The sequence below is a fragment of the Euleptes europaea genome, chromosome 2, assembly GCF_029931775.1.
Source record: "Euleptes europaea isolate rEulEur1 chromosome 2, rEulEur1.hap1, whole genome shotgun sequence".
In the NCBI taxonomy this organism is placed as follows: Eukaryota; Metazoa; Chordata; class Lepidosauria; order Squamata; family Sphaerodactylidae; genus Euleptes; species Euleptes europaea.
Genome location: NC_079313.1, coordinates 138,451,889 through 138,476,155, shown reverse-complemented (window position 1 = coordinate 138,476,155; position 24,267 = coordinate 138,451,889). Strand labels below are relative to the sequence as shown.

The following is a 24,267-nucleotide window of genomic DNA, read 5'->3' as shown; positions in this document are numbered from 1 at the left end:
TCTTACCTTGGGCATCTCTCTCTAGATTCTCAACCTCTCTCTGCTTCATGTTTCACGAGCGTGCATGCATATTTGCCACGGACCAGACTTAGGGTTGCCAACTCCAGCTTGGGAAATTCCGGGAGCTCCGCGGAAAGTGCCAGGGGAGAGCAGGGCAGGGAGCTCATCGGAGAGGGGCTGTGGCTCAGTGGTAGAGCATCTGCTTGGCATGCAGAAGGTCCCAGGTTCAATCCCCGGCATCTCCAATTAAAGGGACCAGGCAAGTTGGTGATGCGAAAGACCTCTCTACCTGAGACCCTGGAGAGCCGCTGCCGGTCTGAGTAGATAATACTGACTTTGATGGACCGAGGGTCTGATTCAGTATCAGGCAGGGTCATGATGTTACTCTGGGATGCCTGTTTCTCCTAGACTATGGTATGCCATACAGCCTGCCCTCTGAAGCTGCCGTTTCCTCCAGGGGAACTGATCTCTGTAGTCTGGAGATCCGTTGTCCTTCTGGGGGGAACTCTAGGCCCCAATCTCTAGGACCAGTTCTTTTGTGGAAATCCATGTGTGTTGGTGGTGCTTGCGAGCCACGGCTGTGCACGTTTTGAGCTGGGGGGGAGCTCTCTCTCTCTTTTAGGCGGCTGTGCCCTGCAGCCCGTTCCCTAATCAAGGCAGGCTGGAGGCCGTTGCCGGCGCCATAAATTCCAGGAAGCTCCCTGCGTGGCCCATCTCGGTGGGGATTTTGGGGGAAGGAGGCAGGATGAAGCCCGGGCTTCCTGCCCTGCGTGAGCAGATCCGCCTGCAGGCAGCAGGGCAGGAAGAGATCTCAGGCCCGCGCTGAAGATGTTTGTCCGCAATAAAAAATGCATGGGGGTAGGGGGGGCCGTTTACAGGAAAGGTTTAACAAGGCAAAGGCCTGCCTTGGGGAAGGCTCAGGGTGGCGAAGGGGCTGTCCGAGAAGGGTCTAGGCGGTGAAAACCGATCTGCATCTGGATTTAGACTATTGTGTGCAGTTCCCCTCCGCCCCTGAGCGCGCAGCGGGGCTCAAAAGGCACAGGAAAGGGCAGCGGAAACGTCGGTGCGCACGTATATGAAATTCCCGTCGTGCAGAAAGACCAAAAGCCAGACTTTCCAGCTTAGAATGGGAGATTAATTGGAGGGGCGGGGGGCACATGTTGAAGGCTTATAAAGTAAGGAGATAATTCACCGTGGGTAGCCGGGTTAGTCTGCCTGCAGTAGTAGAAAAGGGCAAAGAGTCCGGCAGCACCTTAAAGACTAACAAGATTCCTGGCAGGGTAGGAGCTTGCAGCTCACGACAGCTCGTCCCCTGCCGGAAATGTTGTTAGCGTTTCAGGTGCTGCTGGGCGCTGGCTCTTTTCTACTGATAGGATCCTACTGACCGCAAGCGATGCACCGCAGCACAGGCCGCCATCCCGAAATCATTCATGCAATGGTAGAAAAGGGCAAGAGTCCAGTAGCACCTTAAAGACTCACAAAAATATTTTCTGGTAGGGTATGAGCTTTATGCTCAAGGCAGCGGTTCCCAAACTTGTGCTCCACGGAGCGCTTGGTGCTCCGCGGAACATCTCGTAGTGCTCCGTGAAGAGACTGGAAGGAAAAATACTACTGTCATTCATAGTAGAAAAGAGCAAGAGTCCAGTAGCACCTTAAAGACTAACAAGATTCCTGGCAGGGTAGGAGCTTGCAGCTCACGACAGCTCGTCCCCTGCCAGAAATGTGGTTAGTGTTTCAGGTGCTGCTGGACTCTGGCTCTTTTCTACTGATAGGATCCTACTGACCGCAAGCGATGCACCGCAGCACAGGCCGCCATCCCGAAATCATTCATGCAATAGTAGAAAAGGGCAAAGAGTCCAGCAGCACCTTAAAGACTCACCAAAATATTTTCTGGTAGGGTATGAGTAAGGAGAGTGTGAAGAGAGCAAAGGAAGGGGGTCGAATGGTTAGCTGGCCGCTCCTCCAGCGTGGTGGTGTGGTTAAGAGCAATGGGTTGGAGCGGTGGACTCTGATCTGGAGAACCGGGTTCGATTCCCCACTCCCCCTCCACATGAGCGGCGGAGGCTAATCTGGGGAACCGGGTTGGTTTCCCCCGCCCCTGCACACGAAGCCAGCTGGGTGATTTGGGGCCGGTTACACTGTCTCAGCCCCACCTACCTCAAAGGGCGTCTGTGGTGGGGAGGGGGAGGGAGGGCGATTCTTCCTTAAATGGTAGAGAAAGTCGGCATATAAAAACCAACTCTTCTTCTTCTTCTCAGCGTTGTGCCTTGAAAGGGCCTCGGTGGCTTTTCTCAAGCAAACGGGGCTCAGGCCCCCAGATGTGGCTCCGGGCTCATAAATGTCCAGCCTTGCCAGCAATGGTGTAGTGGTTAGAGTGCCGGGCTAAGACACAGGCAAAGCCAATTAACGATATTATTTTTGGTTCATTTTTTTTTTACTTAAAATGCAAGCTTATTTAAAACAATGACATTCTTACAGTACTTTCTTTTATTTAACCGTCTTTGATAATTGACACCTTGGGACTGGGGGGGGGCTTCCTCAGTTCCTTAGCCCACTACGGGCTCCCCACCCCAGATCGGGACTGGGGTTGGGGGTGGCTGCCTTGGCTGGCTCGAGCTCTCGAGGGGCCGTATGTGGCCCGCTGGCCGTATGTTTGACAGCCGTGCTCTATGGCATTATACCCAGTAGAGGTCCTGCCCACCCCAGGCCCCTCTCCCCAAATGTCCCTCCCCCCAAATGTCCAGGAATTTCCCAACCGGGAACGGCCACCACTATTTAGAAGGCCTGGACTTTATATCTGTGGCCATTGGCTGCCTTTGAATGGCTCTTCTGAATCTTACATGAAGCCAGCTGGGTGACCTCGGGCTAGTCACACTCTCTCAGCCCCACCTACCTCACAGGGTAGGTCTGTTGTGGGGAGGGGAGGGGAAGGTGATTGTAAACCGGTTTGATTTCTCCCTTAAGTGGTAGAGAAAGTCGGCATATAAAAACCAGCTCTTCTTCTTCTCCTCCTCCTCCTCCTCCTCCAGCAGATACCTATCAAGTCGGGTCGCACATTTGGGGGCTCCAGCCCACAATGAGGGGTGTGGTCTGCCTGTCGTTTCGGGAGGGGGAGACAGAAAACCCATTAGAGTAGATTTCTCAGATCCAGGGTTTGCACTGAGCCCTCCTCTGGGTGGGGAGGGGCGTCCTTGGTCTTTCCCATTCATCCCCCCCGCTTAATGACTGACTGCCTTTATGGCCACGCCGATGGTTTGGGAATCTCGTGCCTGACCTTTCCGGCCTGGAAGCCGTCCAGGCCCTGTGTCTCAAAGCACAGTGAAGGTTTGGAAGGAGGGGGGGAGAGAGGTGGGGGGAGAAAGCAAGCCCTGAGAAATGCCCTCTCGACCGAGGGAGTGGGAGCCAGGAATGTGATCCATGCCAGAGGAAGTGCCACCAAGATGCCAGGCGAGGTTCTCCGCGACCTTTGAGAGGGTGTGCTTTGTGGGCTTTCCAGGAAAAAAATAAAATAAGGATCTGTAAACAGAATATGATTGAGCCGAGAGGGCGGGAGGGGCACCTGGCACCTGCCAGGGGTGGCACCGGGAGAGGAGAAGAGCCGCAAACCTGGTTCCGGCGGCACAATGAAATAAACACACCTCTTGCTCCTTTTGGTGGGGTTCGTGCCCCAGAGCAGGCTGGAGGAGTTTCGTTTCCTGGCTCGGAGTAGGGTTGCCAACTCTGTGTTGGGAAATTCCTGGAGATTTGGGGGTGGAGCTTGGGGAGAGGAGGGACCTCAGTGTGTGTGGGGTGGGGGTACTAATGCCATAGAGGCCACCCTCCAAAGCAGCCATTTTCTTCAGGGTAACTGATCTCTGCAGTCTGGAGACCAATTGTAAATCCGGGGGATCTCCAGGCCCCACGTGGAGATTGGCAACCCTTCTCTGAAAGGTGAAAGGAAATGTTACCCTCTTGTTCCTGACAGATCCTAACGTCTTAGGGTGTTTCAGCAGCTGTAGAAAATCCATGGATGCACGCTGTTTGCTGGTCGCCCCCCAACTGAGCTCCTGTGTGATTTTAAAAAATTATTATTATTGTCAATTTGTTGATGCTACTCTCTGAGCAACTAGGGTGGCAAACTTTCCGGGGTAGGAAGCGGTTTGTCTTGGTTTAATCACACGGCTGCCCTTACTGTGTAGTGTATTGAAGACATCAGGACGAATGCCCTTAAACCGCACTGAGGGTTTTTGTTTGTTTTGTTTTTTAAATCCTGGATGCAGCTAAGAGTAGCCTCTTTACCTTGCTGGGGATTGAGCCCCCTCCACCCCAAACTGGAATATTAAATATTCTGCCTCCCGGGCTTTACCTGTATCTCCTTTGCTGTCAACCAAATGTCAGAACTTGGTCTCTCATCCGTCCTGGTCCTGTCAATCTTTATTTTTTAACAAATGCATATGCTGTTACTCTGGCCCGACTATGCCCAAAGAAGTGTGTGTGTGGGGGGGCATAATCCCTCTTGCAGATTTCTCTCCGCTGAGGGCAGGATCACTTCTGACACCCTGATTCCAAACACAGCTGTGGGTGTGGGAGACCCACGGTCAACTCCCCTCATCGGGGACGAGCTTTCTAAACTTCCTCTGGGGATGGCTGCAGAAATACACAAGATACGGCTCGCCTGGGGAGTGCATGCACGGGGAGAGGGGTCTGGGCGACGTGAGTCGTAGCCGTGGCCCAGATTCTCCCCATTCTGCTCTGGGAGAAAAGATTCAGAGGGCAGCTGTCTTGGTCTGCAGTAGGTCTCCAAGGCGCTACTGCCCTGACCTGGATGGCCCAGGCTAGCCCAGTCTCATGGGAAGCTAAGCAAGGTCAGCCCTGGTTAGTACTTGGATGGGAGACCACCAAGGAAGTGCAGGGTCTACGCAGAGTCAGGCAATGGCAAAAAACACCTCTGAACATTTCTTGCCTTGAAAACTCTAGGGCAGTGGTTCCCAAAGTGGGCAGTACCACCCCCTGGGGGGGGGGTTACCCAGGGGGGCACTGAGAGGCAAGAAGCAGCAGGGGGGCACTAGAGGTGGGCCCCTTCAATTGTGTTGTTCACTAATTGACAATAGATCAAGCTATGGCAACACGCTGGCCAATTTGGTGGAAACCAGCAGAGTTTTTTTCCCCCAGACGTTGAAGAGCTGGTACCACTGGATCAGGTTCATCCGTTCTGCTGAATAAATTTCAACTAAAAAGTTTTAATTTTATTTTGAAGAGATGTGCAATTAATTGTTACTGTTTTGAAATTTTATTGTTATTATCTTCTTTAGTGTGCCACTCAAACCCCTATTTTGAATAATGCTTTTTATAGGATAGGGTAAGGGGGCGCTGGGGTTGAGTTTGTGGAACCGAGGGGGCGGCGGCCCGAAAAGTTTGGGAACCACTGAGCTGGCGGGTGGGGGGGTCACCATAATTGTCCACAGCTTGATGGCACTTTCCAGCTACCAGATTGGAACTGATTCGTGATAAAAAGCTTGCTTTTCTGCGCCAGCTTTGTTCAGGCGCCCCCCCCCCCCCGTCTGCACCCTGCAGAGGGACGCTTGGCCCAACTGGCTCCAAGTAGCCAGTCTGAAGGAAACTGGGCCCCGTCGGCATAGCTGGAATGGGCTTCCCTTTGCCCTGGGGAGGAAAGGGTTCGTGCCAGGCAGGGCTCAAGCCATCTGCCCCTGGAACGTGGCTTAATGCAGTGGCCTTTAACTACAAACTCTGTCTGCCGTTCCTCAAATAGGACCCCCCCCCCCAAGCAGGAAACGTGCTACTCTGGCAAAGGCACGAGCCAGGGTTTGGAGGGGGAAGCGGCTGGGGGGAAGGCAGAGGTTCCCTAACTCCCCCACCCCACCCGCGCGCATGTCCTTCCTTTGTTTGCAGCTCTTAACCCTTTCTCGCTTACCTCCTAGGATGAGACGTCAGTGAGCAGCGAGGACTTTGACATGAACGACTCCACATGGATGTCAGCTGACCAGCACCTGAACTCCAGTCTGAGCCCCAGCCAGGAGGAAGGGATGCGCAGCCCCCAGAACCTCCACAGCCAGGAGGATGGTGAGTGGCCCGCGGCAGCCTCGCGGGGCTCCATCCCTTGCAAAATGCAAACAGCTGCCTGTATGACTGGGAGCCCTGTCTCAAGCGCGTGGGGCTCTGAGCACTTGCAGCAGACACATGAAGCTGCCTTGTACTGAACTAGACCATTAGTCCATCACAGCCAGCATTGTCTACTCTGACTGGCAGCAGCTCTCCAGGGCCTCCGGTGAAAGTATTTCACATCACCTAGTGCCTGGTCCTTTCAACTGGCGATGCCGGGGATTGAACCTGGGGCCTTCTGCGTGCAAAGCAGAGGCTCTTCTGTGAACACATGAAGCTGCCTTATCCTGAATCATACTATCAGTCCATCAAAGCAGAGGCTAGATGGCCATCTGTCAGCAATGCTGATTCTATGACCTTAGGCAGATCATGAGAGGGAGGGCATCTTGGCCATCTTCTGGGCATGGAGTAGGTGTCACTGGGGGTGTTGGGGGGAGGTAGTTGTGAATTTCCTGCATTGTGCAGGGGGCTGGACTCGATGACCCTGGTGGTCCCTTCCAACTCTGTGATTCTATGAAAGTCAGTCTTGTCTACTCAGACTGGCAGTGGCTGTCCAGGGTCTCAGGCAGGGGTCTTTCACATCACCTTCTACCAGATCTTTTTAGCTGGAGATGCCAGGGATTGAACCTGGGGCCTTCTGCATACCAAGCAGATCCTCTGCTGCTGAGCCACTGCCCCTCCCCAGACTTGGTTCTTCCCACCCTTGCACCCTTTGGTCATTCTTGTAGCGCTGCACAAGTTCCACCTCTCGTGACATGGTTAATGCTCTTTGATTGCGCGCATGCGCGTTGGGAAGGGGGTCGCCGCCCCAGCTTTCTTGGACCTTGCCACCGTCAGGTCAAGACCAGGCCTACCGGCACAGCAGAAAACGGTAGTGTGAATGGTACCACTTTAGGCTTTGGAATATTAAAAAAAAAAAATTCTCTGCCATTTCAAAGTTAGCACATTAGGTTTCAGCTCAGTTGTTTCCGAGTTGTGCTACTTTTAACGGGGCGGGGGGAGATTAGAACTGTGATTCCCGACACCCCCGCTCCCACAGCCTGCATTAGTACGGTCCATTGTGCTACCTCTTGACGGCATCATTCCGCTAGGTGTGTAGACCAGGTGGAAGTCACCGTGCAAACTGGGGAAGGCCCGACTGGCAGGCTTGCCTCCCCCCACAGGGTGTGGCTCCGAAAAGTCCCCCTGACCCCCCCACCCCCGGTGGCCCTGCCAGGTTTCGCTCAGGAGGAGGGTAATCGGTAAAGTATTTTTTTTTCCTGGCAGTTTTGCTAGTTCGGGAAGCAGAACTACGAGAGGCCCCGTGTGGTCACTGGGGGTGTGGAGGGGGGAGGTAGTTGTGAATTTCCTGCATTGTGCAGGGGGTTGGACTAGATGACCCTGATGGTCCTTTCCAACTCTGTGATTCTATGGTTTTGCGTCAACGTTGTCAGTTTGCTGCTCATACTGGAAAGGGAAAGGACTGCTACCTGTCTGCCTGTTCATCTGATGCTACCGGAAGCATATGCCTTCCTGGCCCCTTTGCTTCCCTCCCCCTCCACCCATGCATGCTCTTCTGCCATCTGGGCCCATCTTCCCCAGATCCCTGCTAGGATATGACAGTTTTTCTAGAATCTGGCCACATGTAAGGGGGTAGGATTGTTGGTGGCCCCAGACTTGCGTCCAAAGACTAGCACAGCCTCTGAAAATTAAACCACTAGATGTTCAGATTGTAGGAGGCCTCAGGACTCTTGGAGAGGGGCCGTGGCTCAGTGGAAGAGCCTCTGCTTTGCACACAGAAGGTCCCAAGTTCAATTCCTAGCATGTCCATTTACAAGGACCAGGCTGTTAGGTGATGTGAAAGACCTGAGACCCTGGAGAGCCGCTCCCCGTCTGAGTAGACAATACTGATTTTGACAGGCCAAGGGTCTGATTCAGTAGAAGGCAGCTTCATGGTTTCACGTGTCTCTGGTGGATGGAGTATGATGTTCCGGAAAGAAAGCGAAACCGACCCGTGGATGTACCTGGGCGGTTGTCGAAGGACGGTGGCTGCAGTTCTCGAGAATTCCCTGTTTGTGCAGATAAGGGTGGTTGTGACATCCCGGCAACCACAAACGGTGTTTTTTTAATTGTATCAACCAGGCCCGCATCACCAGTACCACACTGAAGGTGGCCTTAAGGTTGAATTGTACCATCATATCTGTAAATTTTGCTGTTGGATATTTGGGAGTCACAAGGGTTTTCCAGATGCTGAAATGCGTTACAATCATGGCTTGTTAACATCTCAGGAAGGTTTCAAAGCATGTTGGGAATATTCTCGAGAGATTGCTGCAACGGAAGGGGGGATGTCCTTGGCTCAGAGGCAGAGCATCTGCTCGCCGTGCACAAGGTCCCAGGTTCAGTTCCCCAGCATCGCCACCTAATCGGATCAAGTGGGAGGTGATGTGAAAGACCTCTGCCTGAGAACCTGAAAAGCCACCGCCAGTCTGAGGATGGCCAGATCCAGTATGAAGCATCTTCAGGTGTTCAAGGATGAGGCCATGGGCTTTGCCATGAAGTGGCAAGCGAGCTTATCGCCCTGTAGCAGAGCACATGCTTTGGAAGCACGTTTGATGCCCAGCAGAACCAGTTAAAAAAGGTGGCCTAGTGTAAAAGCTAGGACAGGCAGGACCAGGCTCTACAGACACCCTTGGTCTGACTCCGTACCGGGCAGTTTCTTATCGTTTAGCCAGTCGTGTGAATGAGTCTCGAGTTCAAGGCATTCTTTATAGCTTAGCCCAGCGGTTCCCAAACTGCTCCACGGAGCACTTGGTGCTCCGCAGAACATCTCCTCGTGCTCCGTGGAAAGAAAAATACTACTGTCATTCGGTTTCGTATATAGGTGCTGGGTGAAAATTAGTTCTCCGTGACGGATTTCTCTCCTGAAAAGTGCCCCCATGACTCACAAAGTTTGGGAACCACCGGCTTAGCCGATGGTGTGAATGAGTCTTGAGATCAAGGTGTTCCTTATAGTTTAGCGGATTGTGCGAACGAGTCTCATGTTTAAAGGGTTCATTATACCTTAGCCGATGTTGCGACCGAGTCTTGAGTACAGTGCGTTCCTTATAGTTTAAAAGATTGTGCAAATGCGTCTCGAGTTCAAGGTGTTCCTTATAGCTTAGCTGATGGTCTTTTTTTTAAAATAAGTTTTTATTTAAATTTTCCATTAACATACAAACTTACATCCATTCACAAACATACAGTATGTGCCAACTTTCAGGGAATATATTTGTATTATTCGCTAAAACCTTACTGATCATTTATTTAATCAAAATTCAGCTAAACTCCTTTATTATTATTCCCACTGCTTATAGCTTAGCTGATGGTCTTGAGTTCAGTGTGTTCCTTATAGTTTACCGGTTTCTGCAAACAAATCTCGAGTTCAAGGGGTTCATTATACCTTAGCCGATGGTGCGACCAAGTCTTGAGTTCAGTGCGTTCCTTATAGCTTACCGGATTGTCCAAACGAGTCTCGAGTTCAAGGTGTTCCTTATAGCTTAGCTAATGTTGTGAACAAGTCTTGAATTCAGTGCATTCTTTTCAGCTTAAAAGATTGTGCAACGGGTCTCGAGTTCAAGGCATCCCTTACACCTTAGCTGATGATGCGAATGAGTCTTGAATTCAAGGCATTCTGTCACCCCAGACAAAGGATATCCGGTCCCCTCCTGGGACCATGCTGCTGCCAACCCGGCCCAAGGCAGGCCCATGTGGCGTGGCCACCCCAGAAGCCACTGGCGGCTGGGGGTGAGTGTGCCCCTGTGGAGCATTGGTGTGCTTTTTGTTGCGCTGGGGGGGTCTTGGCTGGAGAACTGGCCTGCTATGAAGGACCTGGAGAGCTTCCGAGTTCCCTCGTCCAGTTATCGTTGAAGGATGCAGCTGGATATTGCCACGGAGGGACGGTGCTGCTGGGGAAAATGGGCACAGCGCATTGAGTCACATGTGGTGTTCAGTTCAAGTGGGAAGGGGAGAAGGAGCTGAAGGGGCAGTGGCTCCGTTTCTCTCGTAGCACCTCTGGTGGCGTTGGGGTTAAGAGTGGTGGTTTGGAGCGGTGGACTCTGATCTGGAGAACCAGGTTTGTTTCCCCTCCACGTGAGCGGCGGAGGGGATGCTGGAGGGGATGTAGGTAATTAAGATCTCCTGCTATTACAACTGATCTCCAGCCGACAGAGATCAGTTCACCTGGAGAAAATGGCCGCTTTGGCCATTGGACTCTGTAGCATTCCCTCCCCTCCCCAAACCCCAACCTCCTTAGGCTCTGCCCCATAAATTTCCAGATATTTCCCAACCACAAGCTGGCAACCCTACCCAGGATGCTCCTTCTCACCTGGGGCCGCCTGGCCATCCCAGCAGGCTCCTCTGCAGCAGTCAGGTCGAATCCAGGCCTTGAGCATGAGTAGGGTATCCAGGTGCCTCTTCACCACCTGCGGGAGGTTTTTGGGGCGGAGCCTGAGGAGGGTGGGGTTTGGGGAGGTCCATAGAGTCCAGTTGCCAAAGTGGCCGTTTTCTCCAGGTGAACTTGATCTCTCTCAGCTGGAGATCAGTTGTAATAGCGGGGAGATCTCCAGCTATTTACCTGGAGGTTGGCAACCCTAAGCACGAGGGGCTTAGCGCTCCTTCCGGATAGGTGCTAAGTTGCAGGGCTGAGGGACGGAGGGCGTGCCTCAGTTTCCCTGGCCATGCAGGGTTGCACGTTTTTAATGGCGGGAGGGGGTGCGGGTAATTAAGAAGGGGTCAAAGGTGAGCCGGGGGGGGATGCACGGGGGAGGAGGCCAGCCCGGGGAAGGGAGGCGTCACGCCTTAACTCAGCAGAACCTGTTCGCTTTGGAGAGTCAATAAGGAGGGTTGGAAGTGGAGGAGTTTGGGTCAAAGTTCATCTCCATGGCATTTGGGCAGAGCCGGAGGATTGACTCTTGTTCTCGTTTCCCGGCGCCCTTGAATCTTTCATTGTCCCTGGAGGCCTCCGTGCAGAGGCAGCTGGGGGGGCGGGCGGGGGGAGCCCAAGACGCAACGCCGGAGGAAGAAAAACTCCGCTGTGTCAAAAACAAGAAAAGCCCATTGTCTCCGCCCCAGTTCCCCAGCTGGACGGACACCCGGGAGGGGTGGGTGGGTGGGTGGGTGGGGGTCCTCTGCCCCTTGTGCCTCACCACGCCTTGGGGCTGGTTGCAGAAGGCACCTTCCGCCAAAGGTGAGCCTCCGGGGCCGCTGCGCTTCAGAGCAGGATCCAGCGAGAGGTTTCCGGGCACCCTGGCCGGCTGCCCGGGTCGTGTCCGCCAGGCTGGGCGTGGTTGGCTCGGTTCCTCTGGTGGCCCGCCAGATGCACAAACCTTTATGGAGGAGAGGCCGTGGCTGAGTAGTAGAGCATCTGCTTGGCAGGCAGAAGGTCCCAGGTTCAATCCCCGGCATCTCCAGTTAAAGGGACCGGGCAAGTAGGTGATGGGAAAGACCCTGGAAAGCCGCTGCCGGTCTGAGTAGACAATACTGACTTTGATGGACCCAGGAGGGTTTGATTCAGTAGAAGGAAGCTTCAAGCGTTGAATACAATAATTTGGGGAAGGGCTGTGGCTCAGTGGTAGAGCATCTGCTTGACATGGAGAAGGTCCCAGGTTCAATCCCCAGCATCTCCAGTTAAAGGGACTAGGCAAATAGGTGATGGGAAAGACCTTTCTCTGCCTGAGACCCTGGAGAGCCGCTGCCGGTCTGAGTAGACAATACTGACTTCGATGGACCCAGGGTCTGGTTCAGTATAAGGCAGCTTCATGTGTTCATGTGAGAACTCTGCTTCTCCGGGCACATTTCATTTGCAAGGCTGGTGTTGTGGTTTGGGTTGCCAACCTCCAGGAGGGTTTAGCAATTCAAAATAAGAGCACCAGCTAATATTATGCAATTAAGATGACAACAATGTTATTGCTATTAGAAGAATATATATTCAAAAGTAGTTCTAATAAGCACAACCCAAGTTGAGCAGAACACCACAATAATAATTTACAAATGGTCTGAAAAAGACCCAATGTGAAGACGCAAAAGTGTTACAAATAAATAAATATCAGGCACAGTTGCTCAGTTTTTTAAGAGTCCATAAAGTGCAAATGCAATAATTTAGGCAGCAAAGACCGGACGTAGTACTTTTGAATATATATTCTTCTAATAGCAATAACGTCATCTTAATTTCATAATATTAGCTGGTGCTCTTATTTTGAATTGCTAAAACTTCCAATTAGCACTTGTAGCCGTCTTTGACTACAACCTCCAGGAGGGGCCTGGAGATCTCCCAGAATTGCAACTCCTCTCCAGATGACAGAGACCTGTTCCCCCAGAGAAGACAACAGCTCCAGTGGGTGGAATCTATGGCGTTATAACCCGCTGAGACCCTCCTTCCCCCCGAACCCCTCCGTCCCCAGGCTCCACCCCCAAGTCTCCAGGAATTTCCCAATCTGGAGTTGGAGGCCCTAGTTGCGGTCCTCTCTTGGAGAGTTTTTGAACTAAGGGCCTCCCCTGCCAAGGGTGATTCAAGGGAAAAATCCGAAAACCCATTCCTTTCTGCCCCCCGTGGTGGCTGGAGCCAGGGATTCAGTGTCTTTCTTTCCCTCTCCCATGATTCTAGAACCCGCTGGACACCAGCAAAGTTGGTGGGCAGTAGATTCAGGAAGGACAAAAGGAAATACTTCTTCGCATGATGCATAGTTGGCTTGTGGAGAGCACCGCCACAGGATGTTGTGATGGCCACCTGTTTAGTTTCATCAGTGGCGATTAGCCACAATAGAGCTTCCATGTTCAGAAGCAGCAACCCTCTGAATACAAGTTGCTGAGGCATGGCAGAGGGAAACTTTGGTCCCCGTGCCGTGCTTGTAAGCCCTGGCTACTGTGTGGAACAGGTATCCTTGACATATTTATAATGGCCTATGGCTAAATGCAAATAAAACCATTCATTCATGCTGGACTACGTGGACTGACCGTTGCTTACAATCCAGCAGGGTTCCTCTTATGCTCGCATCCTCTAACTATTCCCCAAGTGCCTCCGCTTGCTTGCCATTACAAATCAAGCTGTTGGTTGTATTTTTAGTGTATTCTGCAGTACTTTTCTGGGGGTGCTCGCTTTTTGCACAAGCCTGCTCTCGTGAATAATCACAGGACAAACCGGAGCGCAGTCTTGAAAGAGGAACATGGCCAAGCGTCTCCAGTGGAGCCGCTTATTGGATAGAGAGTGTTCAGTGCCGGGCCTCTTCTCAGAGAAGTACCCGTGCATTTGGCTTGGAGCTGTGGTCCCCCCATTGGCTCTGTGGAATGGCCAGCCACCCAGCACGCCTTTCTCACCTGGGCCTCAACCTGTTGTGGGGAGGGGAAGGGAGGGTGATTGTAAGCCGGTTTGAGTCTCCCTTAAGTGGTAGAGAAAGTCAGTATATAAAAACCAACTCTTCTTTCTCCGTCTCTGCTTTGTTGCTTGCTTTACATAAATGGTGTGTGGTGTGTTACGTAAACAGTGTATGAGCATATGCTATAGATTATCTTGGATAAAAATCATTATGCTGTATATTTTGACCAAGCTCTAAAAAAATCTCATTTTTTAAAAGCAAAATATTTCATAGGAGTCCCCCCAAGTGCTCACAAAAGTTCCATAAGCTTTTGAAAGTCAAAGCTCAGATATCTGTCACAAGGATCTGTCACAAGGATTCATTCAACACATAGTTAAATTGTTTCTTCATACAACGCATAGTTAAATGGTGGAACTCCCTGCCTCAGGATGTGGTGAAGGCTGCAAACTTGGAAGGCTTTAAGAGGGTAGTGGCCATGTTTATGGAGGAGAGGGCTATTCATGGCTACTAGTCAAAATGGCTACTAGTCATGATGCATACGGATTCTCTCCAGGATCAGAGGAGCAGGCCTATTATATTAGGTGCTGTGGAACACAGGCAGGACAATGCTGCTGCAGTCAAAGGGCGAAAACACACGGTCGCTTTATCCTCCTTTAATCCCTGTTTTAGCCAGGATCGAACGCACATTAGGCGAAACGCAGGCGTTCGATCCTGAATGAATCAGGGATTAAAGGAGGATAAAGCGACCGAGTGTTTTCGCCCAAAGTCTTGTTTGTGGGCTTCCTAGAGGCACCTGGTTGGCCGCTGTGTGAACAGACTGCTGGACTTGATGGACCTTGGTCTGATCCAGCAGGGCCTTTCTTCTATCCATGGCTACTAGTCAAAATGGATACTAGTCATGATGCATATCTATTCTCTCTAGTATCAGCATATTGGGTGCTGTGGAACACAGGCAGGATGGTGCTGCTGCAGTCGCCTTGTTTGTGAGTTTCCTGGAGGCACCTGCTTGGCCGCTGTGTGAACAGACTGCTGGACTTCATGGGCCTGGGTCTGATCCAGCAGGGCCTTTCTTATGTTCTTATGACTCTCAAAGGCTCATACCCCGAAAATCTTGTTGGTCTCTAAGGTGCTCCAGGTCTCGAATCTAGCTGTAATACATCTGTAGTATCCTGGGAGCAACTTTGCAACTGTGTTTGTGTGTGTGTGTTTTTTAAAGTATGCTCTCTACCACTTGAACCTCTGCTAATGGAAGCTTTGCCCACTACCTCCGATCCTAATTGCTGTAGCAAATCTTCCCAGATGAACCCAGGGAGATTGAGACATTGACTTATCCTTGGAGGTGTCTGTCTTGCTTTTCGGTCTAGTCTGCCTCCCCTCTAAGGGAAATAAAAGGAGTCGGAAAGAAATCTCTCTTGGGTGACAGGACATGGGCCGGGGAAGGAGGCAGGCTTTTGCCCTCTTGTCTGTTTTCTTCTCCCTTCCTCTTCTCCAATGGTTTCTTCTGGGAATAAGAGCCAAGGCTTTCCAAGAGTGGAGAAAATGACTTTACAACCTGCTCTGGGGTGGTGGGAAGAGCACGTGTGATTTGCTGTGGGCATGCATGAGTTGCAGCAAAAGAGGGGCATGCACTGGCACAGGGAACGAAAAGAGCCCTTTGTGGGGGGGGGGTGCAGAGACAACCCCCTATCCTTCTTTGTGGCTCTTAATGGCTCTTGGATCTTGAGCTGTTTCACGGTTGTCCGGGAGCACCACCTCCTGCAGGCTGGACGTTGCCCCCTCCAGCCCCTGGCCCCAATTTGCCCACCTCTGACCTAGTCCAACATGGCAATTTTGCCCACAGTTCTGGGAGGTCCTTTTAGCTTCCCCTGGCTCCTGAGAACATAACAAGTACTGCTGGACCAGCATCCTCTTTGCAGACCCTCCCCCCAACAGAAACCAGCCAGCAAGGCATGCTGGGGACTGTTTCTTCACTCACACTCAGCCCGGTCTCTGTCTCCCCTCTGTATATTTTCTCTGTCCTTTTAGAAATAATTGTTTAAATTTTGGCTCGAGCGCATTTTGCAGGGAATTTATTGGCACTGTATGAGTAGAACAGTTGAACCAAGAATTGCAATGAAACAGTTAATGCTTGTTTGCAGCAAATCCTCCCCCACCCCCCAAAAAAAGATGTCAGGAGAGAGTCCCAGATGGGTTGAGGCAGGAAAGGGAGAGTAAGGACTTGCAGAGAGCCAAGAGCACACCAGGGAAAGCAGATGGGCTTCACGGGGCTTTCACCAACGTTGGCCGAGACTCCGCTAGTCCACTTCCCTGGTTCCTAACCAAGTTTTGTTAGGAGCGGAAGCCTCATTTGCAGTGACACGAAACAGAAGTCTGGTGGGCACCTGAAAGACTAACAATTTCGATTCCAGTAAGAGCTTTTGTGAGTCAGAACTCACTTCCTCAGGTACAATGGCAATAAAGGAAAATCATGCCCCTCATTTTTTTGCAGAAAACTGGAGAAGGGGGGAAGGGAAGGAAGGGGAGGCGTTGAGCAGAGAGAGGCCTAGTACAGTAAACAGGGCAGAATTCTCTACCTGGGGACGTGAACACAGCCTACCTGATGCAGAGCGGTACGGACCGCTCAGATACTCTCTGTGGTCCCACGCCATGTGTCGCCTGACGTGACCTCCACCTGCCCTGCAGATCCTGAAGATTGCTTCCACTGTCTTTTCTTTTTTTGTTCCGTGCCAAACCCATTAACGCTAATTGGCTCCCCTGTGCTATGCCAAAGGTTTACAAATGTATGCCTGGAGGATAATTCTCAGCCAAGAGATTCCAGGCAGTGGCACAGTAAGATGGCTTGCGGAGGCGTGGGAGGGTTAGTCTGGGTCACGAAGGCTGTGTGCGGGCAACAGCTTGTCAAAGAATTGGAAGTGGTACTAAAGGACTGTCCCTGGCGGAAATCTCTCTGCCCCGCTCTGATCAGCTTTGATTCGTGCCATGCTTGTCGGCATGTCTCCCCTCCCCCCTCCACCCATGGTCATGAGTGTCCTGTCTTTTACGGGTGGGGTGGGGGGAAAACCCCTGCCTCTTCCGAGCTCATGATCTCCCCCCACCACTTCCTGCTAAGAAGCGTCCCTTTGTGTTCCACTTGGGCTGGGCTCTCTTTATGCACCTACGTGCTTTCAAGTGGCAGCTGACTTATGGCGACCACAGCAGGGGGCCCTCAAGCAGAAGAAGAGGAAGGAGGAGCTGGTTTTTATATGCCAACTTTCTCTACCACTTAAGGGTGACACCTTCCCTTCCCCTCCCCACGACGGACACCCTGTGAGGTAGGTGGGGCTGAGAGAGCTCAAAGAGAGCTGTGACTAGCCCACGGTCACCTAGCTGGCTTTGTGTGGGGGAGCGGGGAAACAAATCCAGTTCTCCAGATTAGCCTCCGCCGCTCATGTGGAGGAGGAGTGGGGAATCAAACCCGGTTCTCCAGATCAGAGTCCACCACTCCAAACCACCGCTATTAACCACTACACCACGCTGGCTTCAAGGCTGAAAAGCAGAGGTGGTTGGCCATTTGCCTTCCTCTGCAGAGTTGTCCTCTCTGGTCTCCCTTCCAAGTACCGACCCTGCTTAGCTTCCGAGATCTGAAACGATTGGCCTGAACCGTGCCGCCTTCCCTCCCGAAGTCTCTCCGTTGCGCCTGCTTATTTCTGGAGGGCAGGGAAGGGAAGGTGATTGTAAGCCAACCGATTCTTCTTCTTCTTCGTTCTTCCTCCTTCTTCGTTCTTCCTCCTTCTTCGTTCTTCCTCCTTCTTCGTTCTTCCTTCTCCTTCTTCGTTCTTCCTTCTCCTTCTTCGTTCTTCCTTCTCCTTCTTCTCCTTCTCCTTCTTCTTCTCCTTCTTCTTCTCCTTCTTCTTCTCCTTCCTCCTTCTCCTTCCTCCTTCTCCTTCCTCCTTTTTCTTCCTTCTTCTTTGTCTTCTGAGTGGATGTTTCTCAAATGCGATCAACAGCGCTCTCGGCATTTTGTCTCCAAACAGGCCACTCCTACACCCAGACGGCCCCCGGGTTTGGAGCTGGCAGTAAATCTCCCCTGATGGAAGGGGGTTTTCGTCTCTGGGAAAGGGACTCCCTTCTTGCCCTCCCTTCCGCTGCAGCCTGAAATACTTTCCAGAATGATGCGCCTGGTGGGGGGGGGGGGGAGCTGAAGATTAGCGGTGGCGGAGGGGGGCCCCGGGATTTGCAAAAATCCCGTTAGAGGAAACTTCATGTGGGATCCAACCCCCACCTCCGTTCTGCGTTCTGGCAGGATGATGTCGCTCGAGCACGTATGCTTGAATATTGTGCCAGTGGGTGTCAGCAAAAGGAATCGCACGAGGTTGTGCTTTAAGTGGTGGGGGGGAGCGGGGGGGGGGGACATCGAGAGAGGGCTGAGCACTGCACAGGAGTGCAGAATCAGTCATGTGACGCGGAGGCCAGTGGTGACCTGCCAAGCCACAGAAGACAGGTCTTTGTCCATGGTTGCATCAAAACAGGGGTGGGGAACCTTTTTTCCACCAAGGGCCATTTGGATATTTATAACATTATTCGCGGGCCATGCAAAGTTATCAACTTGCAAATTAGCCGACCAAGCCCCAAGCAGGCAGCTGCCTCAGATGACCCCCCCGGTGCAGGCAAGCAGGCAGGCATCCAACCGGCGGTGCACTCGCCCACCTAGTGGCACAGGACGGTCTGTTGCACCAACTAGGCATAGCCGTCCAGCCACACGCCGGAGTTGCTCCTGCTTCGCATGGTCGGGGCCGGATTCTACAGCTGGCTACCTGCTACCTCCACCCGCAGGGATGAAATGAGGACACACTGGCTAAGAACTCCCCCCCCCCCCCACGTTGCATTCTGGCCCTGCCCCCTTTCACCCCTCCATTGTTGCCACTCCTGCCCCCAGCCCTTTTGTCGTACAGAGGGAATATGTTTCCTGGGTGGGAAAGGGTTAAAAACAGTTTCTTGGGCGGTCCTAGCAGCTCCATAGCTAATGACCCTTCTGCAAGGGGGGGAAAAAGGTTCCTTTTCTCGGCAAAATAAACTCACATCTGCCTTGAATAGAGGCTATTCCTCTCCGCAGGAGGGGGCGGATCACCAGTCTTAGATCCTTCTGAGCTAGAGATCTGCCAGGACCCACGAAGGGCCAGACCAAATGATTTCGCAGGCCTTAAACTGCCCCCGGGCCTGACGTTCCCCACCCCTGCATTAAAAGGATCTTTGCTTTGGTGGTTTAGGACAGTGGTTCCCAAACTTTTTGAGTCATGGAGCCCTTTTCAGGGGAGAAATTCGTCACGGAGCACTAATTTTCACCTAGCACCTATATACTAAACCTAACGACAGTAGTATTTTTCTTTCCAATCTCTTCACGGAGCACTAGGAGAAGAAGACCTTAAGCAAATGATGAGAGGGAGGGCACCTTGGCCATCTTCTGGGCATGGAGTAGGGGTCACTGGGGGATTGGGGGAGTGGGGGGGAGGTAGTTGTGAATTTCCTGCATTGTGCAGGGGTTTAGACTAGATGACCCTGGTGGTCCCTTGCAACTCTGTGATTCTATGTTCCGTGGAGCATCAAGTGCTCCGTGGAGCACAGTTTGGGAACCCGTTTTAGGACATTCCTTCTAGCTTTCTGATCTTTGCTTTGATGGCGAAGCAGCGAGCGGACAGCTTAAAGTGGAGCCTCCATGTTCAGGTGCAATGTACCTCTGGACACCAGCTGCTGGGACGGCAACTGTGTGGGGAGAGGCCTGTCGTTTTCTCGCCTTCCTGTGAAAGTCCCGGGGCATCTGGCCAGCTGAGGTGGGAAGTGGAAGGCTGGCTTTTGTTTGGTTTGAAAGGATTTGTTTTTTAAAAAAAACAACGGCCAAAGTAGAACGGCTGCTTTTCTTGTGCCCCCCCCCTGCCCCCCCCCCGATCAAAGAACACAGAGCTGCCGAAACTGGCACAACCGGTTGTTGGCCAGGGACTTACGCGAGAAGCGGAAGTGCGCAACGACCAGAGTTTCAGTTCCCTGGGAGAAATCGAAGCCCGCTGTCTGGGCCCGACCTGAGCTGGCAGCGAGGGTGTGCCAGGCCTTGGGCGGAAGGCGAGATGCCCCCCTAGGCTTAAGGTTTGCAGCAGAGAAGCTGGGGCAGCAGGGAGCCGGCACGGAGTCGTGGCGAGGGTGCTGGGCTAGGACCTGGGAGACCCAGGTTCGAACCCCTGCTCTGCCGTGGAAGCTCGCTGGGTGACCTTGGGCCAGTCGCATCCTCTCAGCCTAACCTACCTCACAGGGTGGTTGTCGCGAGGATAAAACGAAGGAGAGGAGAATGACTTAAGCCGTGTTAGTCTGTCTGTAGCAGTGGAAAAGACCAAGAGTCCAGTAGCACCTTAAGGACGAACAAAATTTCTGGCAGGGGATGAGCTTTCGTGAGTCATGGCTCACTTAAGATAAATTTGGGTGTTTATCTGGCCGAAGTATGGGCGCTTTGGCCTCAGCCCTTGAAGCTGGAATCAGCTCTGGGGTATAGAAAGCAACGAGAGCACCTCTGAGCAAGTGCAGACTTCACTTGTCACCACTGCCAGTGTGGTGTGGTGGTTTGGAGCAGTGGACTCTGATCTGGAGAGCCGGGTTTGATTCCCCACTCCTCCACATGAGCGGGGGAGGCTAATCTGGTGAACTGGGTTGGTTTTCCCACTCCTCCTCATGAAGACAGCTGGGTGGCCTTGGGCTAGTCACAGCTCTCTCAGCCCCACCTACCTCACTGGGTGTCTGTTGGGGGAGGGGAAGGGAAGGAGATTGTAAGCCTGTTTGATTCTTCCTTAAGTAGTAGAGAAAGTCGGCATGTAAAAACCAACTCTTCTTCTTCACTGAATAGCTGCCAGTAGTTCCATACCTAGAGAAGCCAGGTGAAAATTATGTGGGTGCAGAGGTGCGTGCCTTCCAGGCCAGCCTTGCGTCCCAAAACCTCTTGTTTTGGAAACAAAAATGTGTCCCTGCGGAGGCTGGAGCCAAGCTGGATGCTGGAGGCAGCCGAGAAGGCCTGGAGCCTCCACGTCATAGCCCTGGGTGCAGACACTGCTCTGTCCACCGTTCCTCCTGCAGGCGTGCCAAAGCAGGCCGCGCCGGCTACCAGGCTGCCAGCAGCGGAGGCAGGAGGGGAAGGGCCGGCAGGCGACCGGCACAGAGAGACACCTTTCATAGCCCCGACAGTGTCCTTTTTGTCCTCGCACTGGGTGCAGCGCTGCCAGCTGTCCCGAGTTGCCAAGGACACCCACCGAATTCAGCAGCGGGGGAAGGCCGGGCGGGGGGGGGGGATAATCGAATCATAGAGTTGGAAGGGACCACCAGGGCCATCTAGTCCAACCCCCTGCACAATGCAGGAAATTCACAACTACTCCCCCACACCCCCAGTGACCCCTACTCCATGCCCAGAAGGTGGCCAAGATGCCCTCCCTCTCATGATGTGCCCAAGTTCAGAGAATCAGCCTTGCTGACAGATGGCCATCTCGCCTCTGCTTAAAAACCTCCAAAGAAGGAGAGACCATCACCTCCCGAGGAAGCCTGTTCCACTGAGGAACCGCTCTGACTGTCAGGAAGTTCTTGAGTTGGCAAGGCTTGAGTTCGAAAAGGAAGCCTGGAAGCAACTGGGAAGCGGGCACATTTCCACATCTCCCCTGCGGGAGCCTTTTCCCCCACATCTGCCCTGCCAGAGCTTTTCTCTCGGCCCTCGGGCTCCTTCAGGGGTTGTTGGGCATGTTGGCCGGGGCTGGCGTTCCACTCAAGTAGAATGGCTGCCTCTGAACAGAAGGGGAGTGGAAGAGAGGGCAGGGGTCCAGGTCTCTGCCAGCTTTCCAGGGCTTCTGGTCGGCCAACGGCTGCTCTTGTTTCCAAGGCCGGGCAGAAGGGTGCCAGTGGGCCCTGCTTTAAGTGGATCGTGGCCCAGCTCTACTGCCTCCAGGGCCATCCTGAAAGGGAGAGGCAGGCTGGCCTGGGGCTTGGAGGGAACGGCCCTCCCTGGCAGCAATTGCAGGGTTCCCTGGTGGCCAGAGCTGGCACCGTTGTGGGCCAGGGTCACTCTCTTGCATTGCACTTCCAGTTATGGCTCATTCTTTCTGATTTACCTACTTTTTTTATACCCCGCCTTTCTCTCCAATGGGGCTCACATCGGTCTCCTCTCCTCCGATTTAGAAGAAGAAGAGGAGTTGGTTTTTATATGCCGACTTTCTCTACCACTTAAGGGAGACTCAAACCGGCTTACAATCCCCTAACCTTCCCCTCCCCACAACAGATACCCTGTGAGGTAGGTGGGGCTAAAAAAGTGTGACTAGCCCACGGTCACCCAGCTGGCTTCGTGTGTAGGAGTGGGGAAACAAATCCAGTTCACCAGATTAGCCTCCGCTGCTCATGTGGAGGAGTGGGGAATCGAACCCTGTTTTCCAGATCAGAGCCCCCCACTCCTAACCACCACTCTTAACCACTGCACCATGCTCTAGATTTATCCTCACAACTGCCCTGTGAGGTAGGTTAAGCTGAGCGCGTGTGCCTGATCCAAGGTCGCCCAGCAAAGCTTCCATGGCAGAGCGGGGGATTTGAACCTGGGTCTCCTAGACCCCGAGACTTGATACCCTAACCGCTAACACCACTCTGGCTCATGACTTTCCCCCGCCCATACTCGGGCCCCCAGATTTCCTCTCTCCCTCCTGTCTCTGGCCAGCCGGCCCTCCTCCGCTCTCATCTCTTCTGCTGGTGAATAATTGATGGCGGCTTCGCCTCTCGTCGGCTGTTGTTACAGCGAGAAGTCTCTGGGCCGCTTTGCGAAGCTCCTGACAGTCCGTTTCCAGCCAGGCGAAGTTCAAAACCGGCCTGGGGTGGGGGAAACGGGACATTTCTCTGTGGCTGCAGCGACTTCCTTTTTCTTTGGAAGGGGAGGACGGTGACGGAGCATCTCCCGTGGAGGAGCCTAAGCCACAAAGGGTGACTCATCCCCATCGGGGTTGTCTGTCCGCCAGCCAGCCCAGACAGTACCAACCCCGCTGTCCTCTAGGGCTGCCTGGATTTTGGGGCTGGGGGGTGGTGGAGAAAGAATCCGGAATAATCCCCCCAAGTATGCTCTAAGTGGCAATTGGTGGATTATTCTAGAGCCCTTCCCGAGCCTGGGTGACCATTGGCGGGCCAGCCACCAAGGGAGGGCCCCGTGCCCCGCTGCCTAGTTTTCCGTGGGCCTTCCATCAGCTCATTGTTCTTTGGCGTCACAAGAGGGGTTTTTGTCTGCGCGCTGGCGGTGGGACAGGAGGCAGAACTGTCGTTCCCCCCCCCCGCGCGCATTTAATTTTCCTCCCCTCTCTTGGTGTGCTGTGAACGGGGGGGGGGTGAGCCTCCAAGCGAAGATCCCCTCCCCTCCCGGCCTCCCTGTCCAGGAGCAGGGGATGGAGATTTCCCCCTCGCCTCCGCGATCTCTGCAAATCCTGCACTGCTGAAACCAGGGCCAGCCAGCTGCCTCCTCTGGAGGAGCCCGGATTAGTTTGCAAAAAAAAAAACGACTGCTCCCCACCCCAGCTTTGCTGCACGGCTTCCAAGAGCCATTTTGCTCTGCCTCCTCAAGGTCTTCTTCTCGCACGGCTGCAGTACGCCTCCGCCAGCTCCGTCTCTCCCCCACACGCACAAGACCGCCTGGACCTTGCAGCAACGTGTGCGGGTGCCGCTTGAACAAAAGAGTGAGCTCCCGCCCACCACGTGTTCAACCTCCTTTTCTCTCTCTCTCCCCCCCCCCGCACCTGATCAGGGTGCTGCAGGTGCCTCTGGTGTGCAAGGGAGGGTGAACATATGAAGCTGCCTTATGCTGAATCAGACCTTTGGTCCATCAGAGTCAGTATTGTCTACTCAGACCGGCAGCGGCTCTCCAGGGTCTCAGGCGGAGGAGGTCTTTCACATCACCTACTTGTCCGGTCCCTTTAACTGGAGATGCCGGGGATTGAACCCGGGACCTTCTGCATGCCAGGCAGATGCTCTACCACTGAGCCAAGTGTGCGCCTGCAAGAGGATTGATTTAATATAAAACATTTTTATGCTGCTTTTCCACCTGGTTAGGTCCCCAAGGCGGTACACATTTTTTAAAAACACACACTGAAACATTTGAACAATGAAAAACATTTAAAATTATTAAACAATTCAATAAAAACACAGAACAAACAGTGCCAGAGGAGGGGCAATAACCGTTATTGGGCATTTGCCAAATGAAATAATTAAAAAAGTCTTCCCCCGCTGGCAAAAGACATCATTAGAGGGAGACAAAAGAATCTCCCTGGGGAGGGAGTTCCACAGTTTCTGGTGCCATCACCAAGAAGGCCCTTTCTAGGGTCTCCAACCATCTAGCCTCAGGCTATAGGGGCAGCCGAAGCAGGGACTCCAAAGATGACCGGTGTGGACATAGATCACATGGGGTAGCCGTGTAAGTCTGTCAATAGAAGTAGAAAAGAGCAAGAGTCCAGTAGCACCTTAAAGACTAGCAAAATTTCTGGCAAGGTAGGAGCTTTCGTGAGTCGCGGCTCACTTCTTCAGATACAGCTAAAATGTGAGTCCATCTATCCTTAACTAGAGAAGAGTGAGTTAGACACACAATGGCAATGTAAATGTCAAAAGCAAGTAAATGACATTGGCAGGTGTGATTGGATTAGGTGTGATGTGCAGAGGAGTAGTAGGTGTTCAGAAATTAGCATTGGTAATGAGACAGGAATCCCAGATCTCTATTCAATCCAGGAGAATGTACTGTCTTGAGTTTCATTATTGGTTGTAATTCAGCAGTCTATCTAGTCTCCCTTTGAAAGGTAGGTTTATATGGGGAAAGGTGGTA

At 52.8% G+C, this 24,267-nt stretch overlaps 1 protein-coding gene across 1 annotated transcript in view; it reads left to right on the top strand.

Moving 5' to 3' along the window:
• Nucleotides 1-24,267, top strand: part of NOL4L (nucleolar protein 4 like) — a 61,516-nt gene that overhangs the window by 9,177 nt on the left and 28,072 nt on the right. The window contains exon 2 of the mRNA XM_056844438.1: nt 5,919-6,060. Coding sequence (XP_056700416.1) covers nt 5,952-6,060 — 109 coding nt within the window. The 5' untranslated portion in view covers nt 5,919-5,951. The remainder of the gene's footprint in view (nt 1-5,918; nt 6,061-24,267) is intronic.